This window comes from Prorops nasuta, unplaced genomic scaffold (assembly GCF_024137725.1).
Source record: "Prorops nasuta isolate Cenicafe-Biocafe unplaced genomic scaffold, Cenicafe_Pnas_1.2 PNAS00033, whole genome shotgun sequence".
Taxonomy (NCBI): Eukaryota; Metazoa; Arthropoda; class Insecta; order Hymenoptera; family Bethylidae; genus Prorops; species Prorops nasuta.
Genome location: NW_027116830.1, coordinates 2006183 through 2032745, shown reverse-complemented (window position 1 = coordinate 2032745; position 26563 = coordinate 2006183). Strand labels below are relative to the sequence as shown.

Below are 26563 nucleotides of genomic sequence, written 5' to 3'. Positions count from 1 at the left end.
TCACTAGATGAAAATTCTATTCCTTCTGAATCGTGATACAGTTCGGGGACTATGATAAACCACCGATAATATACGCTCCAGATATCCTCGAAAATTTCACTTCCTCGGTATATGGATCACTGAAAATTTCATGCTTCGCATAAGTCTGTCGTATAGCTGTTTCTCTCTGTTATAACTCATCGTTAAGCAGAAAAGAAATATTCTCGGCATAACCTCAAACTTTTGATATAGAATACTTTGAGATGTCTATAAAGACTTTATTGGGAAAGAAAGTTAGTGTAGGTATTAATAATTTATAGCTGCAGTATAGGTATAAGAGAGACACTGGTATTTGTGAGAGGTTATGCAAGCGAATGCAAGTATAAGGGTGAGAAAAAGGCGATAACATGAAATTCAATGAAGGTAAAGGCGAGAACGTAGTATGAAAATGGTTGGGTGGATGGGAAGATTGGCAGAGTAACTGCATAGTGCCATATCGCCATAGAAAGCATAGCATAGCCCGTTGTAAAACCTCCACTAACACACAATCATCTTGCTTTTTCTATTTTACAGGTTGACCTCGTTTCCTCGCAAAGACGCCCCACCTCCCACCAACCGTGAGTATTTACAAACAGCTTTGTCGAGTTAGTCAGTGTTTATTAGGCGATATTCTTTTCGGTTTGTTTCTCAAATCGACGTGCAAGTTCCTGCAGCGGGTTTTCTGTCAACTTTCCCGTGTTGAAGAAGACTCCTTCTTTCGTCGTGCGTTTTACAAGTTGAAAATATTTTTAGACAGGGAAATGGTCCTAGTAAGCCTGTTATTATTTTATACGATGTTACTTGACCCACTTGGATACCTTCAAGGGGGTCATTTTCGACTATCTGCATAATTCGACCTATTACCGCCTACGAATTGCATATTTTTCTGAGAAATCAATGCTTCCTCTGTTTAACGATGCTTTTACATAAACGTAGATAGTTGCTTGTTATTTGGCCCTCGTCCTTGGAGTTCTATCAATTGAAATTTTATTGGTTCATTTCTTCAAATTCGAATGATTCTTCCTTATTATTTTTGGATTTTGTAGCGATTTTACGATATATTTTACTTGATATTTCCTTATTCCTGTAAATTGGCATTATTTTCATTTGCCGGATAAATCTAGAAAATGAATCATAAAAGTCAAATACACATGCGATAGATGTCGTTTGTCTAGTTTTCCTTAGCTGTGACAATCGAGGACCATAAAAGGTTATGCAGCATCTGTTTGGCCCAGTAAATTCTTCAAGGGAACTCGCTTGATTCTTTTTACGTCGCTAGCTTTTACCACAACTTTCCGTAATGATTCCCGATTGTATCAGATTTTTACTCATAATCGGAACTGATTAGAGAAACAAAGTATTTACTTTTTCTTATTTCCGTTTCATGTGTGTTCTTTTTCTTGTCACCATGACCGTAGTGGAAAAAGGTTTATTTTTGTTTAAATAGGGGGCAGGGCGGTTTGGCGGGCGGGGTGTTCTAATACGCGGGTAAACTTTTCCCGCCAAATGTAATTAGAAAAATAACCGGTAGGTGACCCGTCCATCAGTATTTGAAATTTGTGAAATTTTTAAAATTGTCCGTGCTGTTCTCTCGTAAAAAGTTCTTTTTTTTTGTTTTTAACAATGATGGGAAAAGATCGTAATGAAATTTTCATTCGGAACTTGCGTTTGCGCAATTTAAGAATTAATTTTTCTCTCAACCACGAGTGGGAGCAATTAAATTTTGAGATATGGGTATGTCATTTAAACTTTACAACTATTGGCGTTTGTTGCGGAAAAAAGTAATTTCTTCACAGCATATGGAATATTTTATCTATAAAAACATTTGGATTGCTTAAACGATGAATATTACGTTATTTGTGATATATTAATTTAAATAGTAAGAGGAATTAATTTTTTGAATTTAATAGGACGCTAACTTGTCGATTGGTCGGTAAAACAGATGCTGGTATTACCAACCGATGCTGGGGCATCATCCTTCGGTAACTAGAACGCGTCGTTCAGAAAACTTGACGTTACCGTTGTAGAATAAAAAACTTTCTAGACGAGTCAAAGCATCTCTTGTTTTATCTTCAAAATGTTAAGGTGATTAATTTAAATTTGCACTGTGCGAAATGAACACGAAGATAGTTTGTTATTAGAGTATAACTTTACCACACGCGATCAGCTCAAGCGAAAGTTTCGTGTTTACATGTCTCCCCAGACCTAGCTTAGCTCGATCAGATAGGAATCTTGTGCAAACTGTAGGAAAATATACAAGTGGAAAGTTTATTAATAGCTCGCCGATACAGGAAACTCGATGATTTCCGCATGAAACTCATCGATTTGTTTGCGAAAGTTTTTTGAAAGGTCTGCAGGGAGCTGAAAAGTTTATTACGGACAAGCGGAAAAAAGGTGCTGAGTTCAAGAGTGTTTAGCCGGGTAGGAAAGGCGCATGTGCCTCGCAGCTGCAATTCTTCCAAAGGCTTGGAATGGTCTAAAAATATCCGAACGCACTTGAATCACCTCTAGGATCTGTTCGGAGAACAGCAAGGAGAAAAAATCCCAAGCTGCTCCATGCGATAATTTTAGAATCTTCCCGAAACTGGATCCTCTTCTGTATAGCTTCTTAGAAGCTGCTACTATCCAGAAGATATTTTACCCTACTTATAATAAACAATTAACTTCCTCCAAAAGTTGTAAGTATATCCAATCCTTGTTTATAAGAAAAAGCATTAAAATTTCTGTTCTCTTTACTTTTCTCTCGAAAGATACTAGACAGCTATCAATTTGAAGGAAATAACGATTAATTATCGAACTAAAATAGGCACGCAACAATTAAAAGTTATGTTAGTAAGAGGAGGGCGAACGGGATTGATATTTGCCTAGAGGGGGAGGTATTTCGAATATTCGTACGATCGGCCATATTGATTGTGTAGTTGAGAAAATGGCCGTCGGGTGTCGTCCATTTGGCGCCGGTATTTTGCGGGACCTTCAGTCGCAGAAGAACCACGCACTTGGACGGTACGAAGTGAGAAAGTCTGTGCGAAAGCAAGAGAGAGAGAGAGAGAGAGAGGAGGGAGAGTGTGCGAGAGTGTGTGCAAAACGGGAAGGAAGTGAAGAAACGTGACAAAATTCGTGAACATTGATGCAAAAGGCGGATATAGTGGGCAAAATTAAAATTTAAAGTATTATTTTACGTGGTGTGTGTGTGAGAGTGCTGTGCACGCGTTCGGGAGATATAATAGACTTGCAGTCGGAGAGAGAGAGGAAAGAGACGCTTTCGTGCTCGAGGCAAAAAGGGAGAGATAGCGAGAGGGAGAGAGAGAAAGCGAGAGAGGCAGAAAAGGCGGAAGGTGGAGAGGTAGTAAGCGTCGGATTTATTTTCTCGCGCAACTGTGGAGCAAAACGGCCTCAAACTGTGGGGCTCTGGGGCGTTCTTTCTTCCTCCTCAAGGGATGTACTACCCTGTAAGTTAAGAAAATCTCTTTTACCAACACCATAAAATGTACTATTCGTCCAACAAAATTCACCCTACAAGAATGCAATTTTTTATTTCCTCAAAATTTCTTGCTTTATTGCGTGTCAGAAAATCTAGCTCTCTTATGTTATTACTCTTTCCCGTTATTTTACCTTTTTATCGTGTTCGAGCACTGTAATTGGCAAGAAGGGAGAGAGAAAGTGGCACGCATGAAAGCAGTGCACACTGCACGCGTTGTTGTAGCAGCACTTGCAGATGGCCGGAATTTCGTTGGATGAATGGAAAATGAAATTTTGCGAAGGGAAGCGCGGCGTTCATGGTGTCCTTGAACGCACCTTGAAGTTGAAGTTTTGTGCGTTGGTGACAATGCAATTTGAGGTTATGTTAGTGCTGTGATTCGAAAATCGGATTTTTTCTCCATTGTGTTTCAGCTGTCACTAACCTGTAACTTAACGTTTTCGAATCGATGAACTAACTTCTCGAAGCGGGAAAAATACGAGACTTGTGCAATATTTTCCGAATACTCCAGAGAGAGAGAGAGAGAGGTTAGAATCGCTCACGGGGGAAAAGTCGAACGCGCGCCTTTTATTCAAAATAATCTCAACCAACCGAATCCACGACTCTTGATTTATTTTCTTTCAGCTACATGTTTTCTCAGTCTTGCCAGTAGTGCTCTTCTATTTTATATTTACACTAGCGATCAATGACTCTAGTAGAAAAACAAGTGCCAAGCGTCATTAAAGCAAGATGAGATATTTAAATACACACATTTAATAGCATTGGTGGTTGAGTCTGAATTTAACGGGCTTTCCAGATAAATTAAAAAAAAAATAAGAGGGACAAAAGGATATTTTTAAAATAAAGAAAATAATATTTATTTAAGATGATCCATCGAACAATGCGCTGCTATTGAGGAATGAACGACGCTCATTCGTGTTCCGTGGCGCGAGAATCACGTTTAGCGTCGTTAATTTATGGTGGATGAAGCAGAAGCGTCCAAGGCTTCCAGGAAATAAGCCTATTGTGTGCTTGTTCCGAGGCTCGACAGATTCGGCGAATTACTCCAGTTTAGACGACGCGTAAACTAAATACTTATATTCCAATAACTGGAAAACATCTTAATGCCATAACATTAAGTTTTTCTCCCTTTTCACAATAGCCAAACCTTTATTGAATTCTATTGTGAATTTTATTTTTTACCAAAGAAATAAATTGACTAAGAAGTTTACCAATAGGTCGACCAATCGACCGACCATTATCAACCACGAACCAACTGTTTTTAACTGTAAACAAACGTATACAAAAATTGTGCAGGTAAGTAATAACTTAATAATCATCACTGAAGTATCAAATGGGAATAGCTGGAGAATAATGAAGTTTCTACGTAAATCTCTCGAATAAACATGAGTCAAGCTTGAGTCACGTAAAGCTTCATTATTTACTGCTGCAGCAAAGATTGACCCTTGTGTCTCTCCATTGTAAGAGAAATACTACTTTCGGTGCTCTCATTACTCAATGTACTGTGTATATATATTTGTTTCAGGATTATCTGGCAAGTTTTTCTAGTCGATGGACAGGGTCGAGGCTGCCGGAAAACAAGGTTGCTAGCCTCTCTCAAGAGTCAGGCTAATAATAAACGAAAGCGGGAGGAGAGTTTAGAGCAAGGAAAAATCGATTGGAATTTCATTCCTGCTTTTCATCCCTGCCACACACCCCTATTCATCATGGTCATCATGCAACGTCCTATATATATATATATATATATATATATATATATATATACGGGCTCATTTGGAAATTCTACCAATTCTTCAAACTCATTTCTCTCCCTCTTTTCTCCCGCCTATCTCTCCAACCATTGCACAATAGGGTGAAATCAGCTTTGATAGTGGATTGGCTGGATAAAGAGTTGCTGGAATATTTTTTTTTCATCAATGGAAAATACTTTGAGAAGATGTGGAATTGGAGGATATCGATCGGTCCAGCCAGTTGCAGCTTCCCTTTAAGTTCTACCCCTGGACCACTACTACCTTTCGCTACTTTTCAACATACATACATAACACACACGCACGCGCGCGCGCGCGTGGGTTCCCTCACGATCGATCTGTTGCAGCTTCAGCCGCAGAGCACAGTTGAGAGAGAGAGAGGGGGGGGGGGGTGGAGCCGCACGTGTATTTTCTCATACGAAATCGAAGAAAAATATTTCTACTACACTTTAGTTCCCCAGTAAAGGAAAAGAATTTTGTGAGGGGGAGTTGCAAATTTCCGTTCGCTTCCAAGCTTTACATCCTCTCCTTAAATAATTGCGACTGAACCGCATGGTCTCCTAGTGTAACTCGTTATTCGATCAATAGTGACCTTTGCCCTTAGCGATTTGCCGTGCTTATTGTTTATTGCATCCCTCTTCAATTTGCCTCATCGATTCCTGCTGCAAAAATGTAATATCAATTTTTATCGCACGCCGGTGGTTTTGTTTCACACACAATGTAGTCGGCTTGGAGAACTTGGGAGAAGCTGAGTCGCACAGAAAAAAAAACAACGCTTTTAAAGTGTTTTGCTGTGGAGTAGTTAATTAAAAAGTTGTTAAAGATTATTATCAAGATACTCGCTAGACTCTCGCTTCAAGTAGTAAAAGCAAAAACGTATTTCTTTGTTTCGACGCTTCCTATTGGTCGAGCATTCTAGTGGCCCTGTCCTATTGGCCGAGAATCGCTCTGACAATCAGTTGATTCATGGAATGTGGAGAATTAAAATATTTTTAGGTCTTGGTAATTTATAGGTAAAGAAATAAGTTATAAAAATTAGATTATTTGTTTTTATTTGGTTTTAATTTTTCTAGTTAGTCATGATTTATTTTGAATTTGATTTTTTTCCTTAAGAATAGCATTGCTTTGGATTGATAGTTGTGTTTTTAATGGTAGTAGGGAGAGATTGGTGGCAGAGGAATATTTGGAGAGTCTAGCGGTGATGGTTAAAATACTTATGTTTGTTATGATGGAAGCCCATTTGGGTGTTTTACGCCTTGAGGAAAATTCCCAGGTCTTTATACAATGTGTCCGTTTTAACTCTTGTCAAACTCATCAATTCTTATACCATTTTTTATCCAGCCAGTTTAATAATTAAAAAGTTATAGTCGGTGAAAAATTCCCTGAGGAGCTATTATAATGTTAAATTAAAAAAAAAAGCGAATTGCAATTATTGTTGAATGTAAAAAGTATTCGTATTAGACGTAAAATAATTTACAAGCAATAAGTACACGAATATTACAATTTTAGTTCCGACATTAAAGAAACCTTTTACATATTAAAAAACTTCTTAACAATTTTTGCTTTCAGTATGCCTGAAAGTATTAACACAAAGTCAATACATTTTCTGGCTTCCGTATAAACGTTTTGATATATTTATTAAATAAATATATATTCCTACAAGCACTACTAAATTATTGTCTATTCTTTAACGGTGTACCCTTCATATAAAAAAATGTACCAACACATATAATATTTTTACACAAAAAATAATTACAATTAGCTCCCATTTTGTCGAGTTTCACACTTTAATAGCCCCTTAAACTTGTTATTAGTGTCTGGATCGTCCAAGCGACGCTGGACCAATAGGAGATGGCCATTAAATAATTCTTCCAACAGTCAATCTCCTAATTAAAAGCTAAATGAAAGTAATAATATACAGGGTGTATCAATATTCATGTATTTCTTTAAAGTGCTGGTTGAGGGATAGAAAATAGAGTCGAAAATTCAACTATTTGAATTAAAATAACCTAATGAGCTTAAGATAAATTTGCAGTATATTCAAACTGCAAACAAAACATACTTTAAATTTAAAATAAGAATTATATGTTATTACAATTGAATAATGCAAAAGCAATTAAAGAACAATAGAAAATAAAATTCATTAATGATTTTTTGGCACTGGGTATATATTTTTATGAACTGTCTTTTCTTTTTATTTATTTTTTCTTATTATCATTTAACAGATAAAAAAATCTACATATTTTGTTAGCTTTTAATTATTGATGATCCATTTTAATTGCAAAAATGTATAATAAAAATTCATCGTTTTAATTTCTTAGAAATAATGTGATGAGTGCAGCTTTTTCCGTATACAGAAAATCAGTTAAATGAAATCGATAAACACTTAATTTTTGTCTGTAGTAAATTTAAGAAAATTCAGATTATATACATTTGTATGTTATAGCTTTGGTATTGAAATAGCTCACAAAATTTAAAAAGCGAAGAAAAAATGTAAATATCCACTATTCATTCAGTGATTGCAACACAAATAAAAAAAAATATAGGTCATAAAAATGTTATGCATGTCAATATACCGTTCAAATATTGAATTTTTTGTTGTTCTTTCACTGTTATTGAGTTTTATTTATTATGAACTATTGTTTTATATCAATAAAAATTCTTTCCTTTTCAAATTCGAAGCGTCTCACTAATATAATCTAAATGTACCACAGTAACTACTTTAACACGTACTTTAATCTTTAAAATAAACGGTTGCTGATTTAGAATGGCTATGCGCAACTTTTACATCCCATGACCGCATCTCGCAGCCCTATTTATCAGGAATGCATGCATAAGAAATAGCGAAAGTCAATGTAAACAAAGATGATTAAAGTTGGTCGAACTTAGGCACGTTCTGTTAGATGCTAAAAAGGAATACCAGGGTTTACATTGCTTCGTCTAATTCACGGTCATTTATTTTAACAAACATATGGGTAAATTAGCATTTTCAACAAGAAATTTTGTTCGTCGAAATTCTCAACTTTCCAACCACCTACTGCTAGTGTTGAAGAAAACTGATTTTTAACTTGTAAAGATTATTTTAAAAAGTAGTTTATTCTTGATTTGATATAATTTTTTTTTAACTTACCTTAGGATTGGAACGTTTCCTTACATTTATGCTCTCAGGCGTTTTAACCGACGGACTTTATACAGGGTGCTTCACTTAATTCGCCCCCAAGGCGCTGACGTAAAAATTCATTTATCCTCGTAACTATAAAAAATACTAGTTTCTTACATAAAACCTTTTATGATGTCAAAAGAAAGTACTTTCGGAAAGGTCGTATGGAAAAATTTCTATCTGTTTTATTTACGAAGATAAATTAAGTTTTAAGTCCACGCTCTTTGGGACGTATTGATTTGAACACCCTGTATACCGGATAATCTCTTAATTTTAAGGGTAGAATTACGATGGTTGCAAAGGGTACATTTGTTATTGGCGTCTATACGATTTTTCACAGAAAGGAAAATCCCTGGTTCTCTGTTTTTACAGAGAAGTTTGGAGATAATTCAGACGATGAACGTTGGATTGGTAATTTTTTTCCGTCGGTAGTGGAGAATCTGGTGGAAGAGGGAAATTTAGAGAGAGAGAGAGAGAGAGAGAGAGAGTCGAGTTTCGATGGGCAAATGCACTGGATAATCAACAACCAACTGTCACGAGGTCACACGAGGGGCTATCGACTTTGTCCCACTCTCTTTCTCCCTCTTTCGTATCTTTCCAGAAATCGAGAGACTTCAAACTCCTCCGTTCTCTCTATATATATTTATATATATATATATATATATATATCTCACACATACTCATGTTCAATTCGTTCGTTCCTTCAACCAAATCACTATTGAGTATTTGTATTATTCCCACTAACAATATCCTCGCATGCAGTTTTTTCAAGATTTATTGCTCAGCAGATACACAAAATTGAATTTACGATTCTCTTTCTGAACTTTGCTCGTCCTCGTATCGCTTACTTTTTTCTCCCGCTGTGGGCCATTCGTTAAAAGCTCCAGTTCATCCAGATTCGATACGAAAAAGTTTCATTTTCAATGATTTTTCGCGTTGAAATTGTTCGAATAAATAATTGAGATAATTGTAGAAAAAGTAATTTTTCCAGTACAAATGTAACGTCGATTGATATTTTTCCCATTTATCATACGATAATTTATACGCCGATTAGCTTTCGCTTTTTACATACCAATATAAAAATAATATAGCGAGAATGTGTAACTGTGTATATGCGTACGAAAAAAGTTCTTTGAAAATGATCAAAGTTACGGGGATAAATAACTTTGATATGGTATGCATATGTACTAATATTACACATTCTTACCCTAATGCCACTGGGTTTGTATACGCGAAGCAAATAATCCCATACAAACTGGTGTATATTCCCTATCGTATCGTTTTAACGAGGAAATTCATGTAAATGGTGCTATTGGATAGTGATTAGAGAGAATTTTCGTCTGAACAAATAGATTACTGATAATTTATATTTGTATAAAACTTTCTTCCATTGTAACAGTTTTTTTATGGAATAATATCATGAATTATTTTTTTAAGGACGTCTAAAACTTGCATAGTTAAGGAAACTGTAGAGTAGAGAGTTTTTAAAAATGATTATTAATTTTTAAATATATTGCTAAAGTCTGTTTTGTACATTGATATTTTTTGCATGAGAAAATTATTATCATGCTGTCAATAACGTTGAGAAAAAATTTTTAATTTCCAGTTAATTTATTTGCTACTATGTTTAAAAAAATTCTCTCCATTAAGTATTCAGTATTGTTGTACAATTTAAATGAAATTCCCTGTTTTAATGATGCAAAAACTGCAGAATTAATCGAAAATTTAGAAATAATTCCGGTAATATGACAGAAAAGTCTTCCGAGTAATTGTAACATCAAATGATATTTTTGCAATTTGCATACAAAACGATGCGTCGATTGGCTTAATCCCATGCAAATTGACGAATACTCGCTATTGTATGGTGTTTACGTCGAACCGTAGACCGGAAATCGAATTTCGTTGTACCGAATTTAAAAGACGGAAACAATAATTAAACATTGTATGCGATGGAGATTATTTTTAAGTGTTCTGTTTTAATTGCACTGATAATTATTGACAGCAATGTAAAATCTATTCATGGGAACAGACCATAAAGAGTGTGTCATTTAAAGTGTTACAGAGAGATAACACAAAACTACCATGACTATAAAAAAAGTATTTGAAATGAAACTTGTTTAACTTTGAGGGGGACGTAAGATGGTATCATTGATCTGTCCTTGAAACGTCATCTGAAGATTACAGGAAGGTCACTAGTGGAGCCTTTCGAGTGGAGCCACCTGTTTCGTTTATTGCATTTTCTTTTAATTTTGAAGATCATACGAAGGTCACTTTGAATTTGAATGTAGAGTCACCTATTTTCTTCATTGTATACTTTCTTTTACGTTGTTCAAGAGCTTTTCAAAAAACTAATTACTAATTGTCATTTCGCTCAGTCAGTCGTTCACTAGATATTTAAATTTGAAAGTATAAGTAGGTGAGCAAGATTGCTTGTATACGCGTAGCAGTCACGCACACTGTTTCAGCCAAACCCGCTCTTATAAGCAGTTTAAAATCGAAATATCTAGTGAACCACTATAATCTCTCTGTAACACGTTAAATGACACGCCTCGCGTATTATGCGAAAAGTATGAACGAATTGTTCAATATTTTTTGTGCACTGAGAGTTAAATTGATGTCTCAGCGAAAAGTATAGATTGAAAATTAGACATTGCAAAATATATCTTGAAAGGGAGAAACTTAATCATTAACGTTTATAATGATTATGACTGCAAAAGTCACAAAATATATAATAGTAAAAGATAGTTTTCTGAAATATTTCTTTTGTAACTTGAAAATAAGCAGCACAATATTTTTAAAAACTAATAACTCAAACGTTTTAATGAACGAAAATGATAACATTAACAAGAACTGAAACGTGTAAAGAATTATCAAACTGATTACAATTTTTAGGCTAAAGTACGTGACTTTTCTAAAAGACGTTAATCGCAGCTGTCAACTTTCTTTCTTTTCCGCAGTGCTTATATACCACGTTTGACAAATTACAATCGCTGTATCTAGAAGTTTCGACATACTTTCAAACATTTGAATACAATTACAAATACTACTACCATTACAATTTTACGCTAATACACTAATGAGGTCGTAACATAATTAACTTTTAGACTACCGAAAAAATTGCTATTGTGACTATAAACAAACATGGAGGGTTTATTCGCTAATCGTGTTATGAAAACGAGCAAAGTTTTATGAAAAAAGTATAACAACATCAGTGCAAAGATTCTAGCAGTCCATCGGTTAAATACAATGATCAGTTTAGGAATTTTTCAGCAAGAAAACTCTTTCGAGTAAACACAAGGCCAAGTGATACTTTTTTCCCCTTCAAAACACAATAAGTTCTGCGTCGATCGGAATGCTCCCGTGAAAACTGATGAATATATTCACTGTCTTATCATTTTAATGGTGCGACTGTGTCTCGCTAGGGCCAATCGAAATTTTATGCCTCGAGATTTGAAGATTTATTTCTTCAGATTTCCCGGGATTTCCCTTTCGAGCCCGTCAATGAAACTGGGTCACACCGGTGCACGGAGATAACAAAGAAACACGCAACTATTTACTCCGTGCTGCTCCCTCCTTCCCCCCGTCCTTCCTACTTAATCCCAAACATAAAGCGATCGCTTCATCCAAAACATGCCTCGAACCATTTCCGCGAATTTCGTTGGAGCTTGATCGGGTTTCCCAGGAAGGACTTAATAACGAGTTTCGACTCTACTCGCATAATAACATATAGCAGGTTCCTTTTGTCCTCTTTCTGGGAACCAGCGGAGAAACAAAATTCTCTTGAATTTAATTACCAATGTACACAATGGGATACTTTCAGATGTTGCCAGCGATAATCTCTTACTTTTTTTCTTGCTATTTCTAGGGAAACTATAAAAACAATACTGAGAAGAAACTCGAGTTTGCAGGATGGATCGTTTAATCGTTGAAGATATTCGACGTTCGTAATTGGTATGGTTCTCACTCTTCATGGAAGGGAGAGTTTCTAACATTTCTATCTTGTTTGCAGGCTGAACCACGGTTCGGGCATACGCGAGCAGCCTCCGAAAATACGTCCAGGGGATGCCCCAGGCATGTCTTATTAAGGGAGTCGCGCCTGCGTCTGGAAATTTCTCCCAGCCAATCGACACACGCCTTCTTCTCCACGGATGAATTATTCAAACCGACAACGTTCTCTGCCAGGCGTCCAATGAATGCCTCGGGATATTCAACGCGAAGAATCCTTATCCAACCATTGGATACCAGCCCTTTCGTCCGGATCTTCAAATCTCTAATTAATCTCGATGAACTGCTGGCCAAATCTCAACCACTCCCAGATGGAAATCTTGTTGGCTGGATGAAAACAATTTTTGTTTTCTGAAAGTCGTTGTGATCTCGTGTGATGATTTTTTGCTTGAAATTCATCAATCACGTAGAGCATATACATGTTAAGGGCTTATTCTTCTTGCGAATCTTAATTTTTCCTTTAATTCTATTGTTCGTACAAGTTATAATTGATTTTCAACAAATAAAATTAAGATAAAATTAGTCAAATTGTCAAGTACCGCGAGTCCTTAACTTGGAAGCTATTATTTACAAGTTAAATGACAATCTTTAAAAGTAAAAACATATTTGTAAAAAGTTTGTCAGTATGTTTAGTATTAATGTGGACACATTGTACATCCATAGTATTAGTTGAATTCTATGATTTAGTAATTTTATGTGGAAAATGGACATTTCCATGTGGAATTACATGATAGAGTCTCTGGTCCGTTCTCCTCACACGCGAGAACTGCGGAAAGCATTGACTTGACAGGCAGCATTGCGTTACAAAGAACGCCGTTTCAGCCAATTAGCTTCATTAGCGACCTTAGTGAAGGTACCTTGCTTAAACAGGGGAGTGGGGTGCGAAGAACATCTGGGAGTTTGATACATTTGAAAGAGAGTGAGATCAACGTCCAAAGGCTTCCAGGGATTATGAAGAGAGACGCATATAGAGAGGAATGGATTGCAAAATGTGTGGCATGAAAATATATGGAAAACTGGCAACACTGCGTTGGAAAAAGTGTTGTTTCACCCAATTAGAATGATCAGCGACTTTGGCAAAAGTGCTTCGAACAAATGGAAGAGTGGGATTTGGAGAACATCTGGAATTTTTATGCATTTGAATTTGCGATCAAGTCCAGAGGCTTCCACGAATCATGCAGAGAGATATATGAGTATAGGGAGAAATGTATTGGAAAATAGCATGAAAAATGTGGAAAAAGCTAATAGCACTGCGTTGGAAAAAGTGTTGTTTCATCCAATTAGTATCATCCGCAACCTTGGTGGAGGTACTTTGAATAAATGGAAAAGTTGGATGCGGAGAGCATCTGGAATTCTGATGCATTTGGAAAATGCCATCAAATCCAGAGCTTTCCAGGAATCATGCAGGAATAAATTGGAAAATTGCAGGAAATTCGAGGGAAGCATTGGCCGGCTCATCATACAGAATTGCGTTACAAAGAGTGCCGTTTCATTCAATTAGCCTCATTAGCGACCTTAGAGAAGGTACTTTACTCTTAAGTCGAAGAGAGAGAGAGAGATGTGCAAATTTGATGCATTTGAAAATGCGAGGAAATGTAGAGGTTGCCAGCCATCGTAGAGGGTAGATTGAAAAATGGCATGGAAATTGTGAAAAGCAGACGTTATTGCTTTGAAAAAAGTGGTGTTTTATCCAATTAGCCTCATTAGCGAGCTTAGCGAAGGTATTTGAAACAAACGAAAGAATGGCATGTGTGGAGAGTATCTGGAAATTTGATGCATTTCAAAAGGCGATGAAATCCGGCCCCTCTCAGGAATCATGGAAGAATAAATGGGAAAATGGGTGTGATGTCGAGGAAAACGTTGTCGAAATGGACAACATTGCGTCGCAATGACCATCGTTTCAGTCAATTAACACGATCAGTGGAGGTACCTCGCTTAAACAGGAAATAAGTATTTGGAGAACATCTGGAAGTTTAAAAATGCCATTAAATCCTGGGAAATCGCGAGGAAATGAATTGAAAAATGGCGGGAAAATTGCGGAAAGCAATGGCCGAGCAGATAGCTTTGCGTTACAAAGAGCGTCGTTTCAGCCAATTAACCTCATTAGCGACCTAAGCGAAGGTCCTTAAACAGAGCAGTGGGATGTGGAGAACATCTGGAGCTGCGATGCGTTAGAAAAACCAGAGACTTCCAGGAATCATGGAGAGACAGATATGGGAAATGGTTGAAAATTGAGAAAATTCAACAGCAGCGCGTTTCGAAGAGTGTCGTCTCGTCCAATTAAACCCATTAACCGTCCAATCGAAGGTCTTTAAATAGAAAAGCTGAATGTGGAGGAGAACATCTGGAACTCTGTTGAAAAATGCGAATAAATCCAGTGTGGTTAGCGGGACCACGATGGGGTATAAAAGGATGAATAGAGAAATAAAGAAGCGAGCAATATGGTGTAAAATAAGAGAGGTGCAGAAAAATGAACGACGCAGTCTCCAGCTGCTCCACTATTTTCCCCATGACTGCTTTAATTCATGCCATACCTCCCACGCGTGCTTTATGTTCTTTTATCGACCCGAACGAAGGTCCTCAAGCATAAGTGTGTGACGCGGGGAGGATCTAGATCCCAGATGCATTTGAGAATGCGATAAAATTCAGTGGCTAGCAGGAAGCGTAAAGATGTGAAAGGAACGAGGAAAGTAGCTACGGTGGAGGATAAGAGGGACAGAGAAACAAACAATGCAGTCTCCCCAGCTGCACCAGTATTTTCCCCATGACCACTTTGGCTCGCACCGTGCTTCCCACACACGTACTTTGCGATATTTAGCGATTCGAGCGAATATCCTTAAATACAAACCTGTGACGCGCCGAGCATTTGGAAGCTCGATGCGTTTGAGAAAATGCGATAAAATTCAGAGGATCGCGAAGACGCGGGAGGAACGAAGAAGCGAGCAATAGTGCAGCAGAGCGAGAGGGACGGAGAGACACGGGCGATGGAATCTTTTCTTCGTTCCATCTGCCGCACTCTTTTCCCCGTGACCGCTTTTCGACTCACGCTATACCTCCCACGCGTACTTTATATTCTTTTCCATCGGAGAATCACGCGGCGGGCGTCCCAGCGAGGAGAGACGCTCCGGTTAACGCTGATGGTTTTTGATTGACCGGAAGTGACGTCATGACACGCATGAGACTCCAGAGTGGAGTCGCGTGAACCGTGCCAGCCACTCCCGCCCCATCGTCCGCATCGATCAATTCAATGTTTCTCCACGAAGAGGACCTCCGAGTCCCTGCATTCCTGCGACATCCCGACGACGACGACGACGATGGTCCAAAGTGGAAGGCTCTGGTACCTCGCTTGGTACTCGAGGGGACTCACCCATCGGTGAATGAAGCGTCCAGAAATAAATCTGCCGCGTTTCGGCGCACGAAAGAGCAGGGCAACCATTTCCGCGTTCCTGGAGATTGAGACGTCGAGAGACGCTGAAGGATTCCAGGGCAAATGCTGATTCCATCAGTGCACTTTGACCTTTTTCTCCTGCAGCGCCGAGGGAGCTTTTTACGAGCACCGATAATTGGGCCAGAGTCTCTACTCCCTGCACTATAGGAGAGAACCGCGATGTGTCCATGATAAATTCAGTTACGGTGCTCGCGTGCACCCTAATCAGTCCCGTGTCATCGTGAGAATACGCTAAATTACTGATATTCCGCAGGGCTCCCTGCTTTATGGCCGATAAAGGCTCGACATGGCGACTTTTCTCCTGTTACCCACGCAAAGTCGATCCGGACGAACGCTGATCCTGGAATCGATCACAGGGATTACACGGCTGTAGAGTGGAACACGACGCTCTCCAAGGCGAACCTTCGGAGGAGGAGAGCCAGAGCTTCCCCGCAGTAAAGTTAGGCCTTTGTGCGGAGGATGGCTCCGTGCCAAAATCTCTCTGCGATTCCTTCGTTCCGCAGATCGGTACTAACGGTCCTGCTAAACTAGACTCCGATGAGCAGAAGCAGCGACACGAGTTTCTTCCTTATTGACCAAGTTGAAAACGTTGGACGATATCGGATTAAACATTCCATTAAGCGGGACTTGTTAGAAATTTTAGCGTAAATTGTATCTTTGATAACTCTTGGTATACTTGAAGTAATGAGAAGATATATTTCAACTACGAACGTCTCGTAGTATTAGCGATGCTTGAGATTATGTAGGATTTTTTTTTTTTTTTTTTTTTTTTTTTTTTGCTAAGAATCAAAATATTGACAATTTCGGATGAGTCATCCTGTTAAGCAAAGTTCGATATATATTTTAATGTAAATTGTATATTCTGTAACTCTTTGTACCCGAAATCACGAGAAAATCCACTGTAACTATGAATGTCTCGCATCGTTATCGATGTTAGAAATTCTGTAGGGATTTTCTTGCCAAAAACCAGCTTGTTTGTGTGGTATTAAGAGAGCGAGCGAGAGGGGGGAGCTTGCATGATTGCATTTGGGGGATGTCGAAAGCTCCGTGAATCCAGTTTTCGTGGATTTATGGAAGCGACGTTAGTGGGTAATCGATAAGAAGTTTTAGGATAGTTCACTGCATGTATATACAGTATTGTATGCGAAAGCGTTATGTAAATTCTTGCTGAATGACACGTTAGGAGGGGAGTTGTATGGGGTTCGGACCCTATCTCGTTTGACGAGCCTCTTCTCATGGGGAAGAGGGTCAAACTCGTTCACGAATACACCGAGAAATCCCCTTCAACATCCCCTGACAATCTGCGATTAGTGATATTTTTATCACGGACAAATAATTTTGTTAAAATTCTCTCTTAGAGGAAAACGCTTCGATTCGTTGTATATCAATGTTTTGCACGTTATTGTTTCTTAGTTTTTTCTCCTTTGCGTTGGAGTAAAAATTAATAAAGTTTAATTGTAAATTTTTTGGACGATTAAATTAACTGAAAGTCCATGATACAACGTTGCTTTAATATTTTATTTGTTCAATAAAATAGAGTGTTTTCTTGATAGCCTTATAAGACAGTTTTACAGTACATGTATATCTAGTTAAATTCAGTGTAAGTTAGTTGCTTTGTGACTCTTCTTATATTATTGCATTATGCTGCCTTCGAATCTTCACTTATATAAATAACATCTACTTGCACGTGTGTTATGATTTAATAATGATTAAAAAGTGTGTTTATACAGGGTGTATCAGATAAAACGATCCAAACGATGAACATCAAATTCTCTTTATCCTTTTAACTAGAAGAGATATGAATTTTTTTATGTACGAGCTTTTTTTATCGCAAATTAAAAGACCTTTAAAAAGATCCCATACGAAAAATTGATTTCTCTCATGGTTGCAAAGTTAAGGAGAATTTTAGGTTTATGATCTGGGTCGTTTTATCTGGTGGGGCCTGTATAAAGCGCAAAAACGGAAGGCTAGGAAAGTGGTAGGGGCACTTATATGTGAAACATTTGCCTTTCTCGACTGCGTTTAGAGGATGTAATATTCCAGCAACGTTAATAAAATACCCAACTATCTTTTTCCCCTCTACGATTAGTTTAGGTTGTATTAATTTTTTTTAGCATTAATATTTTTGTTTTTTAACAATTATAAAGTTACTTCTACTGTAGTAACTTTCAAATTTTCTCCCGCTTGAACTCTGATTTTGATATTGTTTTTTTTTTCTTAATTTATTTCATGTCAGCGTTCTTTGTAATTTTCTCCAGAATTTTTTTCTGTTGAGAAAGTTCCGTCTAAATTATTTTATATTTAGACTATATTTTTTCTCATAGTTTATCCTTTTTATGCATTTTGCAATATTTTTTTTACTGCCCTTGTGGTGGGTCTTTAACTTTGCGCAATCATCAAAGTCTCTCTCTCTCTGTCCTTTATTCTTTATTTCTCTCTCACTCTTGGTATTTCATAACGAGCGACTTAATATTTTTAACGAGGAGTCGCATACTTGAAGCATGAATTTTCCGTTTCTGTTTGAAGCCTCTTTTTTCCCAGCTCGAGTAAAACAAGTGTCGTGCACCACGCGATATATCGCTTAAGAAAGGCAAGACCCAAAGCGTCATTCGCGGCTTCGCTTTATAAATCTGAAACATCTAGTTTTGATGGGTCAGTACAGCGAGGAAATTGTTCATAATGACCGAATAGCGCGAGTTTATAAGGTAATTCCCAAAAAACCTCCCAAGCTTTAAACCTAAAAGTCAATTTAGGATGCTTCACGAAGACATACAAAAAATCCCAATATATATTAAAAAATATTTCAAAGGATTGTCGATTAATCCTCCAATTAAACTTATAATTAAAAAGTTCCAATTCCAGTAAATTTAAAACAAAAATTATTAAATATTAGAAAAAGAAACTAGTATTTTTGTTAAAAATATAAAACAACGTGAATGTAGATTGAAAAGTGGTTAACGAAGGAATTTAAATGAATGTTTTTTGATTGCAGCACATGGTGCAGACAGGAATGGCTGCGCCTTATGGTGGGGGAGTATTCCCGCCACCGGTGAACGGCGTAGCAGGGGTGGTAGGGGCGGCTGGTGCAGGAGGTGACGTGAAGACTCCATCAGCGGCTGCCGCAGCCGCCGCAGCAGCAGCCGCCGCTGCGGCTGCTGCAGCGGTTGTACCTGGCGTGAAAGAGGAGTCCAACAACGCTGGAAATCAACAAGCACCACCTGGATCTGCTGGGGGTCAGCAGGTAGCGCCCACCCCTGGGCCACAGCATCCCACCGGCCCTGGTGCTCCAAATCCGGTTCAAACAAGTTTCAGCCCACCTCCACCGCCTAATGGTCAACACGTGGATCAACAAGCTATCGTAAAGATCATCATACACGACGTTTCGCACCACTGTTAATCGATAATCAATTGCAATTAACAATTTCATTTGAATGGACATGCTATTTATACTTTGAAATTATAATTCAATCATTGTACGTGTACTGATTTACATTTTATTCTTGATTGCAATTGATTTTCACTTGATCTTTGGAGGAGTGAATTATTTAGTACCAAGACAGGTATTTAAAGATACTGGAAAATGCTCAATAATTCTTACGTGTCTGTTTAAAGGCTCTTTTTTGTTACAACCTATTTTCGATCTCTTTAAACCTTTAAAGGTTAACACTGATGTATTGAGTATGAGAAAATCCTTCGAATATGGATAAAATTATAGTCCTCAACTATTTTCTGTTTTATTCTGAAAAGTGTAAATCTCAAGTCTTTCGAAGAAAGTAGAAAAAATAAGACTGAATTCTGACTCGAATAGAAATAGTTTAAAAAATTCTTAAATGTCAGAATCAATAATCAAGAGACTTCATTTAGACTTAGCTCTACTATTAGATATCAGTGTTAAATGAAAATCACAGTTTGAACGATGTACATGAAAATTTTAAAAATTGTCTGTATTTCAGCCCTAAGTAATTATTAATTATCAGCATTACTAATGACAGCACTAAGCTTTACATTTAAATGTCAATATAGATTAAAAGTCATAATTTGACTGACGTATATAAAAGTTTCAAGAATCGTCTACGTTTCAGTTTAAAGCAATTATTAAATATCAGGATCAATAATAGCACAAAGTCTGGTCCTACATTTAAGTATCAATGTAAAACTAAAAGCAGAATTTTGAGGATGTACATGAAATTTTAAATAATTGTCTGTGTGTGTTTTAGTCTGAAGTTTTCCAAGCTGCAGTTGCGGCAGCAGCAGCTGCGGCTGCTGGTGGTCAAGGACAGCAGACATCTGCAGCTTCTGGTGGAGGTAACGAGGCAAGTCCAGAGAGTAACGTGGAAGGTTCCACGTTAGTCCCAGTAACATCCGGTACGACGACACCAGCCACAGCTACACAGGGTACCGATCTTAAGGGCCAACCAAAGCGTCTTCACGTCAGCAACATCCCATTTAGATTCAGGGACCCTGACCTCAGGGCGATGTTTGGGGTGAGTCTCTCCTACACGATAAAAATATCAATCTAGTCCTCTGAAAATGTCCAAATAATTAAATACAAATATTTTCCATTTTTACAGCAATTTGGACCCATTCTGGATGTGGAGATTATTTTTAACGAGAGGGGCAGCAAGGTAAGCTGACCATCGAGCAGATTAGCCAAGATCAGACTAATCTATGAATACTGGAGAAGTCGCTGTGCTCGAACCTATCGATTATTTTGTATCCAGGCCACGTAGAGCCTTCGAATCTGGAAATGTCGCGGATTAAATTTGTAGCCACTTACGGCACTTTTCACCTTGACAACGGAGAAATCGATAACGATGAGTCGTGAATTCAGAATTCGTGTCCTGTCGGATCCCAGGAGATCCTCCAGGCCTGGATACGAAAATGACACGAGAGGATCTGCTAGCGTTCGGAGAGATACTCTTTGAAGTAATATCTGGAGGTCTCTGAAGAATAGATTCGTTATTGTACTACTAATACCTTGGTAGCATTTTCAAAATTTGCTAAAGTTTCCAGCAATTCTGTTTTCATTATGGAAAGGACATTTGACCTTGGTATCTGAGTTGTAGAAACTGTATACAGTCTTTCAACAGAATTTTGATAGTCTGTAGAAAGATCATCGACAGTGTTTCTCAGTGCAGACTCCAAGGTCAGATATCCTTCCACTTTGAGAATAGAATGCTTGAAATCTTTAGCATATCTTCAAAATGCTACTAGGGTACCTGTTATCGTGGACCTCTGGGCCTAGAAATAATTTAGCAAAGCGTTGACAACACTCCATGGCTATAAAATTTGTCCATTGTTGAAGAACGAAGGAACCAATTGTGCCAATGTCGATGGCTTATTGAATCGAAAAGCGTGTTGCACTCACACGAGGTAATGATTAATAGCAGGAAGAGATTGATAAAGGAAATGAAAATTCGTCGATAAAGGAGCGAGAGGGAGTCTAAAAGCGATTTTGAAATGCAAAGCAGCTTCTTGGGATTATGTATGACACGGATAAGAAGCCTGCAGTAATACATCGCCTGGCGGCAGTCGACTTCCGGTGAGCTTGCATATTCAGCACACGATTACGTCAAATACGTTCAAGTGCACTTGATCGAGTCCCTTTGGATATGGTACCAGGACCTCCTCCTCGTCCTCCTCCACCTGCGACTTCGATAACGTCCTCGTGACCTCTGACCTAAACTCGAAGAGCTCGGAAGAAGAAATATTGGTACACCTACAACTGTCCACAACGAACTTGAGAAATTTATTCCAGCATTTTCAGATTAATACGAATCATGTTTTTACCCCACTCGAATAATTTCCCACATTTGACACGAGTGATCTCCTCGACATTGGCACAACGTTCCTTCTTTGCATTGCAAATAGACTGTTTTTAATTTTTCCTCCATAAAAGAAAGTCAACGGAGTGTTGCCTTCGTTTCTACAGCTTTTAAGTACACTGGCTTTACACGGGTCTCCGATTTTATTTTTACTCTCTTTAACCTATTTTTCTTCACGATGGATCCTTCTAGTTTTCTTTATTATTATAACGTGGAGAATTGTTTTCTCTTTTTGTTGGAGACCCGCGATACAATCGAGACCCCAAGACGAAATTACTTGGATACCATGTTGCTTTTCCAAAATGCATCCATCTGTACCATATTTGTATCTCATGCACGAATCTGAATGCTTCTACTCAACGACTTTTACATTCTAATATTTCCACGTATATTATATACCACACGAAGCATAGGATGCTGTTTTGCAAAGACAACATGCACTTGAAAGATAAGAAGAAACCAGACAGAAATGACAGTAATGAAAACTTAAATAACGGATCGATTAAATTTAGTAATAGTCAAATACAGATATATATATATATATATATATATCCAATGGATTACTATTTTATTTAATCGATCACTCCAATCAAGACTGACCGACGAACGTTTTGAATGAGCTATAGCGAATGACCGAGAAATTGATTAAGAAAAATCATAGAAAAGATGCAAAATTTTTCTCAAAAGCTTCGTCAATGTAAATGGAATGTGGCATCCCTATAAAGAGCATTTTTACAGAGATTTATATATAAATATATATATATTTATTCCTTGTCTGTTTATTGATAAAGAATAATGAATTTTATCCATAGAATTGACGATTTAGCTGATAAGAATTATTGTTTTCACAGCCACAAGTGCATATAATTTATTTCTATATATATTATATATATATATATTTTTATTATACATATATATAATAACCAATGGTGTTAGTTTCTGTAGTTGTTAGACGAGCTGTTGCATCTCTGCTAGCTAGCCTTCTGCATTTTATTGTTACTTTGCTCCCATTGGTTAACGAGAGCTCCGGCATTTCCGGTCACGCCTGAGACTTCCGGGTGATGCTGCCCATTTGATTTGATGAAACTTTTTCCATTCCCCCTTTTCTCAACACCGTCCATGATCCTACAGCACCGTTTCCTGTGTCCACTTCTCCTCGCCAAACCATCAATAAGTTTCAATTATGTGGTGCAGTTTTCTCAAGTTTATCGGACCACACGTTAGCTCCCTTACTAACACACAAACTCATTATAATAATAGCATGGAACGTAAATCGTAGGTTACACGAGTGCACTGGAGGACAATTCCAAAGCAAGGAGAACTTAGGATAACTCGTTTCTTTCGTCTAGTCGTTTCATGTATATATAGTAGAGACGCACGCTTTTTTCTTCAAATACGCGCGTCCACGTATGCTGAAGAGATTAAGGTGAACGCTTTTATTTCTCTTTTTTTTTTCTCTGTCTTATATATTTATAACAATATATTATATGTTTAGATTAGAGAACGCTGCTTCTTTCATTCACCAAGCCTATTTGAGTTCCAGTCTGCGAATAGAGTATTTCGTACACATGTTGAATCCTTGTTCTCCAGAAGTGTGCTCTGAGACGTAGTAATATCTACTTGCTTTTCTTCTCGTCTCAATTGCCTCGAAGCTAAATCATTCCAAGGTGTGCGTATGCAAAAGACTGAGAAAGAGGGGGACTGGCAATTAGAGAGAAAGCCATCTTTCTTGCACCATTCCTATCACACAATGAAATAAATTACACTTGCATATCCCGAATCTTATCCTAGTGCCTTAATTCATATATTTGTGTATCTTTGTTATAACAATCTTACAACTTTTTCAAACACATATGGTGTATATTGTTTTTCTATACACTTTTAAGTATAACTGTTTGTTGGGGCTTCGGACACCCACTTACAGTAATTATCAATCTTCTCATTCCAGTTTCATCCCCCAAATTTTTGGCCATGCTTACAGAAAGATCTGAAATACTCTTCCAAGTTGACCGACGAACCGAGTCTTTGGATTTGATGTATCTACTTTTTCTTTCTTTCCTTTGTTACACACAGTCCTTTTCATTACATTTTTAACTCCTTCAGCCTCACTGTAATAAAGTGTTTTGTACAAAAGCTCTCTTCTTATAACATCAGTTAGTTTTCATATAATACTATTCTATTAAATAGATCTATTTCGTCTGTGCGAAATTGATTTTTTGAGTTATTACAAGTAAGATTTAAAATTCAATTATCTCATCTTTTTTTCTCTCATCAACTTTACCTTTTTTCTCTTTATATCTTTCTCTTGAAGTTTTTGCTGTTCCAGTCTTGCTAGAATAGCGCTTAATAGGTTTATTATCTGATACAAATAGCTCTCTACTTTCTATTCAATTAGCACTTGTATTATTATTATATTATTATACAGATCTATACCATCCATATTAAAAACAAAAAACATGTCTTGAGCTATTGCAAATGTGATTGAAAATTTGATCATTTTTCATCTTTCTTTCTTTTCCTCTTTCACTTTCCTTCCTTTTTACTTTCTTCCCATGAAATTTTTGACGCTCCAACTTCTCTGGAATAACACCAAATACAATTATTGTTTGATACAAAATGTTTTGTTTCCTATCGTATTTAGCACTTGCACATTGTTACATTATTATTCAGATTTATACCGTTTGTACTTTAAGGACAATACATCTCTTGAGCTATTACAAATGAGATTAAAAATTCAATAATCCCATCTGTTTTTATCTCTCTTTTTCACACTCCTCCCTTTGTTTCCTTCTCTTGAAGTTTTTGCCATTTCCAACTTCTCTGGAATAACATCTAATAGGACTATTGTTTGATACAAAAAGCTCTTTGCGTCCTATCTAATTAGCACTCGTACATAATTGCATTATTAAATCTATATCACCCATAATATAAGAAAAATATCTCTTCAACTATTGCAAGTGAGAGTGTTTCATCTCTTTCTTCTCCCTCTTTCTCTTTTCTCCTATTCTTCCCTTTTCGTAAAGGTTTCACTCCTCCAACCTTGCTGGATTAGCATCTCATAGGAGTATTGTTTGACAAAAAAAAACCTCTCTGCTTCCTATCCAGTTAGCACTCACGCATTATTATATTAATATACATATATATATTTATATATAGTGTACGTATCTCAATATATTTGAAACGTACAAAGGATGCCATTTGAAGAACAGCGATACTGGAAGCCATGGATGGATAATAGTTTGTCGATGACTCTCAATTCGCCCATTATTCAATTGGCACTCTCCGTATCATGGTTGATTAATTGTTTGACTTGGTTGTTAATGAAATAGTTGTTTTTTTGGAACGTGCACACACGCTCACACCCGGTCAGCGCGAAATAGAGTTAATCACTGATTTTTTTTTATTGATAGGATAAGACTTCCTGGATGGTGACTAGACTTATCCATATTAATTTAGCCTATTTTTCGTAAACATTTTACATTATTTGTTTGGTCAGTGGCTCCACTGATATACCCTCACATATTACTATATTCACATATACTTATTTTACAATCATTTTTCATTCGTAAGTCAAATTGTTTACGAGACATTGGCTGGTTAATGTGCACAATATTTAGCCTGGCTACCATTCTCTGGAAAGATTATCTAGTCAAGATGCAGATTGCCTCGAAAGCCTCCAGTCTATAATATATTAGACACCTTTTTTTCATTCTTGTCTTGCCATGTCTCGCACCTCACTGTTAATTAATTGGGTAATTATTGTTACTCTGTACCACTCACACAAACTTTTACACCTTTGCTATACTTGCATTTCTACAAAGCAAGGATCAATATGAAAGATACAGACAGATAAAACACATTAGCCCCAGAATTAAAAGGTGTAGTTCTATATATATGTATGTATCTATTTATATATGTATATGTATATAAGAACATAGGCGTCGCCATGTATTTTTCATGAAATTCTTTTTCAATGCTCATTTTAATTCTTTAAGTTCCACCCCATTTTCGAGTGATTATTCTGTAGTTGCATTATCAATTTTCCAGCTGGCAACTGAAGTTGGTCAAATAATAAGCGAGAGAACGAACGAATAATAGAATGCATCGAGAAATCTTTCCTTGAAACAAGAGAATATAAAAGGTATTTGCTCATCAGCAGGCTTGCTTATAATTGAGACACTCAATGAGTATTCTGTATCAGATACGTTTCTGCATGTCGCTAGGCAAACCAGATATCATCAAATCCACCCGAATATACTCGAGATTGGATTTTGGTTCCTGTTTATTTTCTATCTTTTTCATTTCACTCTCAAATTTATTATTTCTATCCCCACTTTTTTTGTCTATATCTATCCACACCTTTATTCCTTCTATAAGAACTATTATTGAAAATTAAAGGAATATATTGTACAGTGGCTTCTCACTCTTTTTCATTTATTCTTCATTCCCTAAACTTTTTCTTCCATCACTCTTCTGCTCCCTCCTCTTGAGTCTATGTGGAGGAACAAAATTGATCTATGTAAAAGCTCTTCGTCAAATTCATTCTGGCAGATTGCTTTTATTCAAAGGATCTATTTAAGCACTTATTTTCCTTTTATACTTCCTCTTATTTACTGTTAATTGTATTTTTCTTTATTGTTCATCCAGACGTGAAAATTCCTCTTCATTTGTTCACTATTGTTTGCAAGAATTTTTTCTATTTCTTCGTAGAGACTTTCTTCGTGTATCTTTTGAAGTCGAAGTAGCTGCAGATATTATATATATATATTAGCAGTGCCTATAACAGTAACCATAATATACGTGGTCGAATGTGTAAAAATAATATTTAGGTTTGCATCTGACTAATTCCACTTCGTGGGCAAGGAATGATCGATTAACAAA

At 37.0% G+C, this 26563-nt stretch overlaps 1 protein-coding gene across 8 annotated transcripts in view; it reads left to right on the top strand.

The window, feature by feature from the left end:
• Positions 1-26563, top strand: part of Rbfox1 (RNA-binding Fox protein 1) — a 54756-nt gene that overhangs the window by 3380 nt on the left and 24813 nt on the right. For 7 of the 8 annotated variants that reach the window (XM_066743387.1, XM_066743385.1, XM_066743382.1 and 4 more), the window contains exons 1-4: positions 3016-3467; positions 18850-19215; positions 20075-20341; positions 20429-20482. In XM_066743387.1, the coding sequence (XP_066599484.1) occupies positions 3456-3467; positions 18850-19215; positions 20075-20341; positions 20429-20482 (699 nt within the window). In that variant the 5' untranslated portion in view covers positions 3016-3455. Of the gene's footprint in view, positions 1-552; positions 597-3015; positions 3468-18849; positions 19216-20074; positions 20342-20428; positions 20483-26563 lie in introns of those variants that run through there. The other variant, XM_066743384.1, reaches the window with a different exon arrangement.